Source organism: Myiozetetes cayanensis, unplaced genomic scaffold (assembly GCF_022539395.1).
Source record: "Myiozetetes cayanensis isolate MyiCay16 unplaced genomic scaffold, myiCay2020 scf20-37, whole genome shotgun sequence".
Classification (NCBI taxonomy): Eukaryota; Metazoa; Chordata; class Aves; order Passeriformes; family Tyrannidae; genus Myiozetetes; species Myiozetetes cayanensis.
The window spans coordinates 4,488,828-4,501,310 of record NW_026087412.1 but is presented as its reverse complement, the minus strand read 5'-3'; the positions used below and the strand labels follow the sequence as shown (position 1 = coordinate 4,501,310).

The 12,483-nt window shown below is 50.3% G+C and overlaps 1 protein-coding gene across 3 annotated transcripts in view; it reads right to left on the bottom strand.

The window, feature by feature from the left end:
- Positions 1-5,385: 5,385 nt before the first annotated feature.
- TTYH3 (tweety family member 3) overlaps positions 5,386-12,483 on the bottom strand; it is a 74,698-nt gene continuing 67,600 nt past the window's right edge. For all 3 annotated transcript variants that reach the window (XM_050317117.1, XM_050317115.1, XM_050317116.1), the window contains one exon: positions 5,386-11,073. In XM_050317117.1, the coding sequence (XP_050173074.1) occupies positions 11,058-11,073 (16 nt within the window). In that variant the 3' untranslated portion in view covers positions 5,386-11,057. The remainder of the gene's footprint in view (positions 11,074-12,483) is intronic.

The following is a 12,483-nucleotide window of genomic DNA, read 5'->3' as shown; positions in this document are numbered from 1 at the left end:
GTTTTTCCCAGGCTCAGGGGTGGGAGCGGAGGCGGCGGGGATGAGGTGAGAGCCGGTTGTTAGCAGGGTGTTGTTAACAGCCGGCGGGCAGGCGTGTGCGTGGGAAGGTTGGGGTCTGCAGGGGGGCAAAGAGCCCCTTCTCTCCCAGCCCCTTCCTTCCCAGCCCTCCCTTCATCCTCTTCACCACAGTTTCAGCCGACATCGAGTATCCACCTGCCAGTAACAAGCCCCAGCTTTCCTGGGCTGTAGCAATACCATAAGATCTTCCCCCCACCCCAAACCAGTCCTGTTTGTGCCACTGGTACCAGCTCCCACCTGTGCCATCCTCTCCTCCACACCTGCCTACATCCCCAGCACCTTTTTTTTTCCCTTTTCAAGGCAGACTTACTTACTTCACAGTTTCACTTGAACCTCTGGGTTATCAGGGGTTGGCGCTGCTAAAAATAAGGCCTGGCAGGAAGTCGGTGTGTGCTGAAGCAGCCACCCCTCCTCCCAACACCCTCTCACCCTTCAGACAGCCACAAAAATAAAAAGTCCCCCAAAACTCTACAGTCCTTGGGCTGCCGTGGGCAAGGTGGGGCTGTGGCTGCTGCCCCAGAGAACCAAGCATTGCCCTGGCCTGGCCACCCCAAAAAGCTCCCCCAAGAAAGGGAGGGGTGGAGAGCAGTGCTGCCTTCCCCCAGCTGACTGGGGCCAGGGATGGTGTGGTGGGTGCAGGTTTTGGTGCCCCTCAGCCCTGCCCTGGTGCGGGGTCAGTGAAGGGACGTGTGTCAGGAGCAGGAAGCTGTGACACTGTGGCACCGTCCCCTCGCCCGCGTGTTTTCCTATTGCTCATGGGCTGCGGTTTCAGCAGTGACGGCTCTTCCTGGCAGCCCCATCACCCTTTCTGAGCCTGACCCTCCCTTGACCCCCTGGGGTGGGATAGGGGATTTGCACCCAGGACAGGGCATCACCCATCTCGCCCCACGCAGGGCTGGGTGCAGGGGATTTACTGCAAAACAGCCCAAATCTTGTATTTAGTGCCCACCAAGGCGCCAGGGAGCCAGGGGATGTGGCATGGGGCTGGGATGGTGCTGCAAGGAACAGGAGCCCCTGACAGGAGGAAAGGCTGGGAAGCTGCTGGGCATGGTGCAACACCTGCAGGGGGCTTAAAAAGCAAAACAAATTGAGATAAAATATTTTAAAAATTAAATTAAAATAAAATGATACAATACAATACAATACAATACAATAAAAATACCCCATTGAGCCTTCAGGAGCAGGGGCAGGCAGCTCACCAGCCCTCCAGTTTGTCTCCCACCAGGCTCCCAGCCTCTCCCTCCTCCCTTCCCTGCTCGTGGGCCGAAAAGTAAATAAATACACGCAATAATAAACAAAAGGAAAACAAAAGCAAAGCCTGCTGCTCTCGCATACTTGGCAGCTCCACAGGCCAGCCTGCTTTCATCTGCACCCCGGCGCTGTTGTGGGACGTCCTGTTTACTCTCCCCCGCTCGCAGCAGCTGATAAGGCGGCTGTACCTTTTGGAGAGTCTGGTGTGTGTGGTGGTGGGGTGGGGACAAGCCCAGCTTGCTGGGGACACTGCTGCTATGTAGGGACCACTGCTGTTGACACCACCGTGCCCAAGGGATGCTCCAGCACGGTGCCTGGCCAAAGGCTTTCCCCATCCCTGGGTGGTTGCAACATCGAGGGCAGAGAGTAACACACTGGTTTAGTCCTTTCTGTTGCTTCCCATCTCCTCTTTTTTTTTTTTTTTTTGGTTTAATTTGCATTTGGGTCACTTGCAGTCCTGGACTTCATGTGAATCACTGCGTTCCCAGCCCGGCTGTGGGGACTCTCAGTGGGGAGTGTGTGCGGCGGCGGAACCAACACCCACCCTGGCACTGACGGCGGCGAGAAAGGCTTGAGACTTGGGGCGGGAGGGCAGTGTTGGGAGACAACAAAACTTGTGTGAATCAGCTCCAAGAGCCACTTCCAGCTGCTTTGGCCCAGCAAACTGGAATATTTGTGGGAAACGAACATGAAAGCATCCGAATGGCGGGGCCTGAGCAGTGCGTGCAGTGCTCCAGCTTTGGGAGTTGCCTGTCCCAGTGCAGGATGGGAGAGTGCTGGGACCCCGTGGGCTGATGATCTACATCCCACCACCTCTGTGCAGCTGGAGGTGACTAAATCCACCACCAGCATTGTCTATCTTGGAGTGAGGGGCTGCAAAGCCCTGTGGCAGAGAGTGATGGATGCAGGATGGCCAAGATGCACTGTTGGGGTGTGCAGGGCAGCCCCTCAGAAGCAGCTCCCAGCCATCACCCATACCCCCTTTATTTTTTTTGACTTTCTACTATTTCCCACCCCTGCATAACACGCAGGTGGTTAAAATAAATACCCCCCCAAGCCCCACAAAGTTTATTTTTTCTCTTCCTGACTTTTAAGACCAGCCTTGAATCTGTCAAAATGAATTCCCCCAGCCTTGGAGCTCCCTCAGCTGCCCAATGGGGCCATCTCCGCTCCTGTAGCCATTTGGCAAGCAAAGAGTGGAGGAGGAGATAATGGGACCATCTTAAAAACAGCTGGAAACGCTTCCCACGGCTCTGCCAGATGAGATCCGTGAAGCTGTGGCTTCACCGCACAGCCCCTCTCCCAACCCCTCCTTCCTCCTCCTCAGAGGGTGTGTCCCCCCTCCATTCCCCCTCAAACCAGGGTGGTTTCATCAGGGAAACAGTGTCAGGTTTGTGCCTCTCCCTGCTGAGGACAGGGACCTGAAAGAACCAGTGACATCACACAGCAAAGCAGTGTCACTGGATGATGCCCCAGCCACGTCCACATCATCCTGGTGAGCCCTCCCCCCTTATTTAGGGGGACACAGGATGGGCTGTTGAGCTTGACAGCCCTAGGGAGCAGGGGGCCATGCTCGCTCCCTGTTGAGCAACCCATCCCCAGGCCCCAGAGCTGACGTGTTTGGAACAGATCGTGAGTGGCCGGGTGATTTATGGGGTGCAAGCGCCAGGTTCCGTGATGTTTGGCTGGTGGGAAGAGGAAGCGGGCGGGAGAAGCACTAGCATCTGCAACACCTCGCAGTGAGAAGGGAACTGTGCTTCCTCCCACTTCCCTCCAAGGACTGGGAGGGATTCAAAAAATCCCTGAGCTGGGATTTTTGCTGAGGTCATGGTGAGAAAACACGGCCTGCTCTAAGCAAAGCCTTCCTTGCCGGCAGAGCCGAGGCAAAGGGCCCTGCGGTCCCGCTGGCAGCAACGGAGACATCAGGTGCAGGAGGAAAAGTCCTTCTGGCCCTGTCACCATCCATCCCCTCTCCACCACGCACAAGGGCACTGATGTGTGACCAGCTGCTTCATCACTGTGGCCACAGCCAGGCCACCCTCCGGCCCTGCCTGGTCACCCCAGCGGGTGAGGGCAAACGAGCCGGGATGTCCCGGGGTGCTGGGACCCACCAAACTGGTCCAGGCTGGGCTGCAGACACGGGGTGAGGAGGAGCATCCCTGTGGCTGCCTCCGCTACAAACCCTCCCGACTTCCAAGCGCAGGGCTCCAGCATCCCCACGTGGTCAGACCGATCGGAGTCTCCTCGTTCAGGGTTTCCTTTCCAGGGCTGGCGGACACTCAGCTCTGTCCTGGCCTCCCTCGCAGTGCAGGGAGACGTTGCCACCTCCTGAAAGCACTGCAGAGAAGGTTGGGGAGATGGGGTGTTTACTCAGGGCCAAGGGTGCTTCAGAAGGGGTTAGAGAAGATGAGCTGCAATTTCAGCTGCCTGTTGCCTTCCTGGACACATGGGGAGTGCAAGTCCCTGTTGGAGCATCCTGAAGGAGAACCATGAATCCAGCTCTCAGGTGGAAGGAGTTGGGCAGATGCCACCTGCACAGCACCGTGCTTGGCAGAAAGCATTACTTGTAACTTGGGCCATTTGCCACCCCAGGATGTGACAGGAGATGGGGGCACACAGTCAGTAACTGTGTCCCAGCAGCCACCAGCTCTGCCCGATGGTTTTCCAGCCGCCAATCCACCAACAGCTCCCAGAGGCAGCGCTCCTGTTAGCACAGCTCAGCACACCGCAGAGCAAACACGCTTGAAAGCATCTCCCCGGGGCATCCCTCCCTGCCTTATCTCGGAGGACAGAGATCTGAGGGACCACTACTGAGGGTTGATCTGAAGGCAAGGTTTATTCAAACACATTCTTCACCCTTCCCTCTGTTTTATCCTGTTTTCTCTGAAGGGCTCAGGAGAGAGCCCTGCCCTGCTCCCGCTGGGACAGGGAGTGGTGCAGAGGGTGAGCAGCTTGGCTGGAAAGCACCGGGAGAGGTCACTGGGCAGGGGGCCTTTGCAGGTTCCCATCCCTGGTGGAGCCCATAAACCTGGTAAAATATTTACACGATGACTCTGACAGAGGCTTTATTTTCCTTCCCACCATCAGACTCCCTTGACTGCTCCAAACCCTTTTAGAGTTTTAGAGAGTAGGTTTAATCATCTCAGATCAGGGATGAAGACGGAAAACACGGGTTTCTCCTTTAGATGGGGCTAAAAAAAAAGGGGGGAGACAAATCTGTCAATTATTTATTGGTGAAGGGAGGAAAACTGGTGTCTGTTGAGATTCACAGGCATGAGGGGGAAAGTCACAACAAGGAGTCCTCTGTAGTTCTGCACTGGACTGACAGACAGGACTCAAGAGCACAGGTGTGGGTTTCAGCCACACTCACAGTATTAAGAAAATATATGGCATTTACAAAGACAGAGTTAAACTATTGCTTATCCCCACAGCTAGGAAGGGATGGGCTTAGGTTAGGGCAAGAACAGCACAGGATGGAGGCAGGAGCCCAATCCCTCCATTTGACTGGCAGGATCAGGCAGAAAACAGATCAAGAAAATTACAGGAAGGTGAAGGTTTCAGTTTACTATTTGACAGCGATGCAGCAGCAGGCCTGTGATCAGAGAACAGTACAAAGGAAGAGCTAAAAAGAAACCCACGATAGCCTGGGGGCAGCACTGAGAAAGATGAGCCCACGCTGAGCTGCACCAGCTCCCCCAGCTCCCCTGGATGCTACCAAAGGCTTGTACCTCCATTTCATCACCTCCTGAAGAGGGACACCTTTGCTGTAGCTGAGCTGGGGGTGCACCCTCCCACACCATTTTTCCACACTTCTTGTACTTCTGCTGGTGAAAATAAACCACTCCCTTTTCTTGCTGCTCCAGTGTGGGATCACCAAGGCAGCAAAGGAGGTTCAAACACCCTGTGCACAGGGAGAACATCTCCCCAGGCTGATGTGCACATCCCCCAGCTGCTCCAGCACTTGCTGCTGCATTTCCTGCAGCCCTGGAGGTCCCCAGTACCAGCCTGGCTCCACGCCCCCCTCCAGGAGTAAATACAAATTGATAACTAGGAACAGTGGTTTTAAATCGTTTATTTTTAAAACATGAAACCCAAGCTGAATAGAAACCACAGAAATTACATTTAGGTTTTTTTGTTTAGTATTTGCAAACCAAAAAGTTACAGTAAAAAATAGCTACGTTACAATCAATAGAACTACAGAATTAAAAGTAAAGATACAAAAATGGGCTCAATCCTCTTTAATCCTCACAATTTAAAAACATTTTGGGTAAGTGCAGGAACACTTGAAAGAAACTAGCAGGTCCAAAGTTTTAAAAAAAAAAATTATATATATTTATATATTATATATGTATATAAAGTGGTATGATATACAACCATTATGGTTAAGAAGAGAAAAAAAAAAAAGAAAGAAAAAAAAAACCAGAGAAGTTACAAAAAGGCCAGGTACATGTTCACCATTAGGTTTCTGTGCACAGTGTCCAAGAAAATAAACTTCCCTCTGAATGATGTGAATAAAGGTCATGGAGCCTCCCGTTACCAAGGGACCTGAGGCACACGACGTGACGGCTGGGCAGCTGGACCCAAAGCAGAGCACAACGAAAGGAATGAAGCTTTCCTGGGAATTCAGCAGCCTCCTGGGCAGAGGCCACTGGAGCAGTCTTGGGGTGAGATTAGAGGAGGAACGGGAAGGAAGGAGTTGGGAATTGCATAGTGAGGAGCAATGTGGTATCAAATATGCAGAGCACCTAAGAGCTTCATGCTACAGTTATCCTCGTTAGGAAAGGAGTATTTTGAACTTTCTGGTTGTATGTCAATTTATGTTCCACTTTGTTCATGCAGCCACAGGGGCTGGGTGAGCACCCGGGAGCTCCAGGCCACCACTAACCCATCCCTTCTCTCCCAGCTGGGCAACACGCTCACCATCACGGCTTGGCAGGAGATCCCACACCCCCCTGAAAGCACAAATCACTTGTCAGCCATCTAGGAACTGCTACCAAAGCATCCCACGCTTCTGTTCGTCCTCCTGGAATGACTAGGGAAGCCACCCTTAGCATGCACACAAATAATTTCTGGAAAACGGGAGTAGGCTGATGAAAGGAGGTACAGATTGAGTCTTGTCAGGCCTCTTTCTCAAGGCATTAGCTCTACTCCTTGGTATCTCCCTGGAGGGCTTTTCCCCTCCCACCCAGAGATGTTCACTGTTACACCAACAGACTTGTTGAGCTGGGGAAGACCCTGGCTTCTCCTCGGTCCCCAGGTAGGAAGTACTTCAAAGACAGCTCCTCTTCTGAGCTAAAGGAAAACCCATCCGCCTCATCTCCTCCTGAATCAGGTGGGGTGGTGAGCATCAACAAGCCAAGACACCTCTCTCTTCTTCAAAGGGTTCAGCATGGCATTTCAGCTGCTGCTGGAAGGAAGAGAAGGTGGCACCAGAAGCAAAGCCTGGGTTTATTCACGCAGGTACCTGGACCTTGCTCTGACGGGCACCCACCCACTCCTGCCTGCTGCCACCCTGCAGCACCAAAAGCTCTCCAGAGCTCCCTGAGGAAGGGTTCAACTCTCAGAAAGGCCAAACTTTTCACGTAGTTTCAGGGAACTGCTATGGAAATCCTAAGTTAGGATCACTTGAAACCCCACGCACTGTGTCCCCCTCAAAGCACTCAAATGAACATCCCTTGCATCTTGGCTGAGATGACTGTACACGGAAAATCAACACCTATCAAATGGAGAAAATTAAAAGGACAGGAGGGGAAGGGAGCACTCCATCCTTCACATTTGGATACACGGATGCACGCTAAAAATCTTAGCTTGAACCCTTTTATCAGCACACAAAATGAACTCAATTTAATAATACATACAGGATACAAACACTACAGTTATAATTCCCAAGACAGCACAAGAAATTCACAGCCAAGTCTTGATTTGATTTCCTTTACAATTACAATGCAGTCTTGAACACTGGACACAAGAGTCCAACATGCTATTTACATTTCACATTGTGGAGATGTTTGTGTGCTTGGAAGAGTTCTCAGTTCCAAAAGAAAGTGTCATTCACACATGATGATGCAGTGGAAATAAACCAAGCCAACCAGACAAGCCAATGACCACATTTGTGCTTCTGAAAAAGTAACATGAAGTGTCTTCACCGATGCAGTCACCCTCCACCTTCCGTTCTGCAGTCAGAGAGGTGTCCAGAGGCCAATCTCAGCTCCCCTGACTTCTGGACCCTTTTGCTCGCAACCAGTCCCATGAGAAATGTCCAGTAAGGTCAGCTGGGACACACCAAGTGATATGGCCTTGGCATTTTGTCACATTAACAACAGAGAGACACGATGGAAAGAGAGAGAAGTCTCCACAGCTTTACCTCCTGCAGCTTGAAGAGTCTGGACTCCCTCAACCATGAATGCCATCCAGAACAGATGAGTCTTCGCCAGATAGCACCTGCTGTTCACCCGAGAGGGAGGCACAGAGTCTGGGAGATCTTGGCTTTTCAAAGTCCACTCCTCAGACAGAATGTGACCATATGGATGAGACTGATTATGTCGCAGCCATAAGAATAGGCAAAGGCCATCTGTTCTTCAGCAGATCCGTTCAGACCAGCCTGCAGAAATGCCACGCTGTTGCTCAAGGTTCCAGTAAAATGAAAAAAGGGGAAAAAAAAAAAAAAAAAAGAAAAAGTAGTAGTAATAACAATAATAATAAACCAAAAGAAACGCATTTGTCTGTGTTTCCTATCCAGCGCTCTGCACAGCATGCAGCGGGGCAGCAGAGTTCCAGGATGCTTTACAAAAGTGCAATATCCATGTCAAGTAAAGGAAGTGCTGGCTGGACACAGGTACACAGCTCACACCGCAGTCCCATCGTGCTGGCCTCCAGAGAGAAAACCTCATCTCCGCAACGTTCTTTCCAGTTACATGTTGAAGTCACAGAGCACATGTCTCCACAGCTGTGCCTTGCTGCAAGCCCCAAACACTGTCAGAAGTTGTTCTGGGTGTTGTGCCAAACCTTGGAAGGAAGCAGGTCAAGGTGGCTGCTCTGTTCTGCGATCCAAAAGGCATTGGCTCGCTCCCCGTTATCGCCTGGCACAGCCAGTGCCACTGTGACAAGTCAGACCCAACCCCAAGTGCAGCCACACACATGTTCAGGGTGCATTCTGTACACAGAGAAGTCAGTATACAGAAGCACTTGTTTTCACAGGGTTCCCCACACCCTCCAGCCTTCAAAACACTTGCCCTCAAATGAGTAGGACCAGGCCACAGATTGCGAGGCAGCTCCCCTAAAACTGACAGTGTGAGCAGCGATCGGAGCACATCCTTGCAAGGAGGATGATGGCAGAACAACTCACTTTTAATAAGGATTATATGGCTCTTACTTCTTTTTTTCAAAGTGAGGGAAAGGTTGGGTTCCCTTCAGATAGCAGTTGGGTGGTTGGGGCTGCAAGCTCACCAAACCACACACGCACACCCGGGTCTCCTGGTAGGCTCTAAGACAGGGTGGAAAACCTGGTGCTCATGAGCCACAGTGCCCCTCCATACCACCTGTGACTACACATTTCCCTGCCCTTGTTATTTGATAAAACAGAGGTATGTTTCAGTGTGAAGCCCATCCAGTGTGTCTGAAAGGGCATACTCGGTCCTGAGCAAGAAAATCCTGCTTCCAGAGATTTATGGTGAAGTGTGAAGTTTTCTCCAAAAACCTTCTCTTCCTGTCTGCATGGTGGTGCCTCCTCCCTGTCTCCCTCACTCCTTTGCATGGTAACAGCTGGCCTACAGCTTTTGCAGTTAATTAGTGGTTTCTATCTTAAGAAGAGTCTCAGAGCTTGCTCTGCCACAGAGCTGGTACCATTTCACAGCAGATACCATCAGCCTAGTTAGCTGCCTGCTAGGAGCAATTCCTACCTCACTGCAAGAAGGCAACTGACTTGAGTAAAGGCAGATTGGTAGATTCTGTGCCCCAAACAGCAAACATGGGGTAAACAGACAGCCAGTCTGAACATCACTGAGGTGAAAACTAACTGCCTCTGCCAATGGCTCAACTCCAGTTTGAGAGATGTTTCCCATTTTATTTTCTCTGCCAGTTATTTAATATAATGCCCAGCAGCTACGCTAAGATGCCCCTACTAAGAGGTAAAAAGACAAAAAAGAACATCATAGTTACCCTACTGAAAGGGCAGTACTCGACAGTACCTCCCAAGAGGCAGTCTCCTCTTCCAGCAGGAAGCTGTCAGTGCCCTTTGGAGCACTGCTCTTCAGTGGGAAGTACAGCACCAATGAAGGATGTTGCCCTCTGCAGGCACCCAGCTGCCCCTTTGCAAGCCTTGTTCTGCCTCGTGTCTAGAAAATGCCTTACATGTGCATTAGTATGGTCAGATAGTGGTTAGCAATGTGCCTTGAAAAACTAAACAAAATAAACCAGAATAAAATATAAACCTGTTCTGACAGTCACAATGTTCTCCAGACGTCAACTGGGTTTCTGATCTAAAACACAGAAGATACACCGATGATCTTGTGAGTTTGTTAGGACTGAGGCTCCAAAAACCTCCTTCAATGCCAGTTCAGCAACCCTGTGCTGTAAATTATGATTTATAAAAAAGGAAAAGTCCAGCAGAGTTCACAGGTCACTCCTGCGGGGAAAGCTTCCATTTGCTATGAATCCGTTGGTGCTTCCAGTTCCTCTTGCTTTTCCAAGCTGACTGTCCTGTAAGATTTACCATCAGAGAGTCGAAACTCTTTAGTGCAGAAATGTCCCCCATAAAGTCTTATGAGTCTCTGCCTGGAAAAATTTGGCACCGAGTGGCTGGCTCCTGTTTGATCTGCGTGTCAGCCTCGTAAAGGCAGCACCCAGAATGCCATCTGCAAGTACCTGAGCTTCCCTGATGGAGCAGAGAGGTCAGGTTCAGAGCAATGGACAGGGTAGCTGACTGGTGCTGGGCCCCCTGCTCCTCCTCAAGAATTCACATGATAGATATAGTGGCAAAGACAAAGGCATTTTCTTAATGGACTTAAAAAAAGAAGAGTTAACCAGGGTAGTGAAATGGTTTGCTCTGGAAGAGCAAATTCCAGTGGATATGCAGTGACACCATGAGGCAGGAGTTTCCCTCCTCCCTCCCACAGGGCAGTGGACCAGGACTCCCACTGAGATGCTGTGGGATGCTGGGTCCCACTGACTCAGCATTCCCTTGTTGTACACTGGTCCCAGGCACCGAGCCTCTGCTTCTTCAGGGTTTGACAGACTGCTGATCCCACTGCAGAAGTGAAGGAGATCTACCACCATCTTTCACCAAGTCCCTCTGGGAACAGAAGGGGGGGAAAAAGGGGGCAGAAGGTATTCACCAACTTTTTCTGACAGGCTGCTCTAGTCAGCTGGCCCACGGGCTGGTGGACCCAGTTTCCTGCCCAGGTGCTCTCAGTTGCTTGCCTGCACATATTTCCTCTTTCACATCAGGTACAACAAGGTGAAGGTTTAATTTCAAAAGGAGCTTCCAACTCCAGTGGGCAGGTACCAGGTTGGAGGGGTGGTCTGGACTGGAGAAACAGAAGGAGCTGCACTGGATTTTGGGCAGAACAGCAGGATTGTTCTACGAGGACAGCACAGGGGCACAGCAGTTGGCACATTGTTTAGTCTGACTGCACGTGTGGGTTTTGTTCTGTTTTGTTTTTTTGCTTTTTCATTTTAATGCACACTGCCAGCATCTGGACGAGGTTGGTTGGTGGCGAGGTATTTGGCTCTCATGCTGGAGGTGTACTGGAGGAAGACAAGACAGAAAAAACAAAATAAACAGACAGAAAGGTAAGTCAGAATGAATAATGTAAAGACAGAACCACAGTTTTCTATCACCTCACAGTATAAAATGGTCGTTAATCACAGCAAGCATACCAAGGAGCTGCTGGCTCAGTCTTACAAGGAAAGTTTCACAAGTCACTGTATAGTCCCCTCTGAGTAACAACCTGCCAGTCTGCTGTGAGGATGGTGCTGGCCAGGTCAGTACAGGTGGGCTAATGATTTATCCAAGCTCTCTACAGAAAAGGAAATCCAATAGTCACTAAGTCAAAATATGACATAGGTCACTTGGGAGAAGAGAGGGAAATGGGAATGATGCAGATGTAAAAACCCACCTCACACCTTCATCCTCTCTTAGTCTTGTTACTGCTTTCAACCGTGCCAGAAAAGGAGGTTGAAAAGAAAATGGGTGCTCACTGCATATTCACACTGCACTTTCTGGCAGTGAGGGCATCAGAAGACTGCTCGTGCCACAGATGGGCAGCTTGAAAGGAAAACGTGGAAGAACAAATCTCTACATTTCTGGCCAAGAAAGAACAGACCCTGCCCGTCTGGAAACAGGCTGCCATCAAACAGGATGATATTAGCTAAGTTATCCGATGGGTAACAGCCCACTGTGGCTTGGGATCCAACCTGTGCACTGTGCAGCAGCAGACAAGACTCCAGCATGGGGGTGAGAAGAGCAGGTCAGAAAGATGAGAGGCTGTTTCGATTTGGGGGGGTGGTGTTCTTATTTTTTTTTTATTTTAAGCAAGGTAATCTAAAACAGCTCCCAGAAGCTACTGAGGTAACATATGTCATTCAGCTTTGAATAATGAGCTGAAAAGAATGTAAATAATATCCAGCAGTAGGAACAAAAGACTTTGCCTCTTTATGCCAATGTGTTCAGTGTCTTCATCGTGACCACATTACTGCTTCTGGGGTTGTGCTACCATGATATGAACAACCAAGCAATGAGGACAGACATTTCATTCCTCTTTTTATACCTGCTGGAGCTTGAATAATTCTATAATATCCACAGCTTACTTCCCAAGAGTGCTCTTCAGCATACTGACTTTTTATCACCTTTTAAACTGAACCACATAAAATAGCCAGTTAAGCTGGCAAAGAGACAACTGAAAGGCAGTTCCACACCAGGAGGTATGATTTATCTTGCCCACTGGGAAAGAACATTATGAGGCATCTTTAGGCTCTCAAAAGCTCAGCTGTCCATAGGGGTTTTCAGAGAATTAACAGTATTTTATCGGTTTTCCTTCAAAGACTGACCCGGGCTGAACCTCTGCACAATAGAAGAGAGAAACTGCTCCTTTGGCAGAGCTGATCCCATCGGCATAAGATGAAGACACCTGTGGCTTATTTGCACACTCAGCTTTT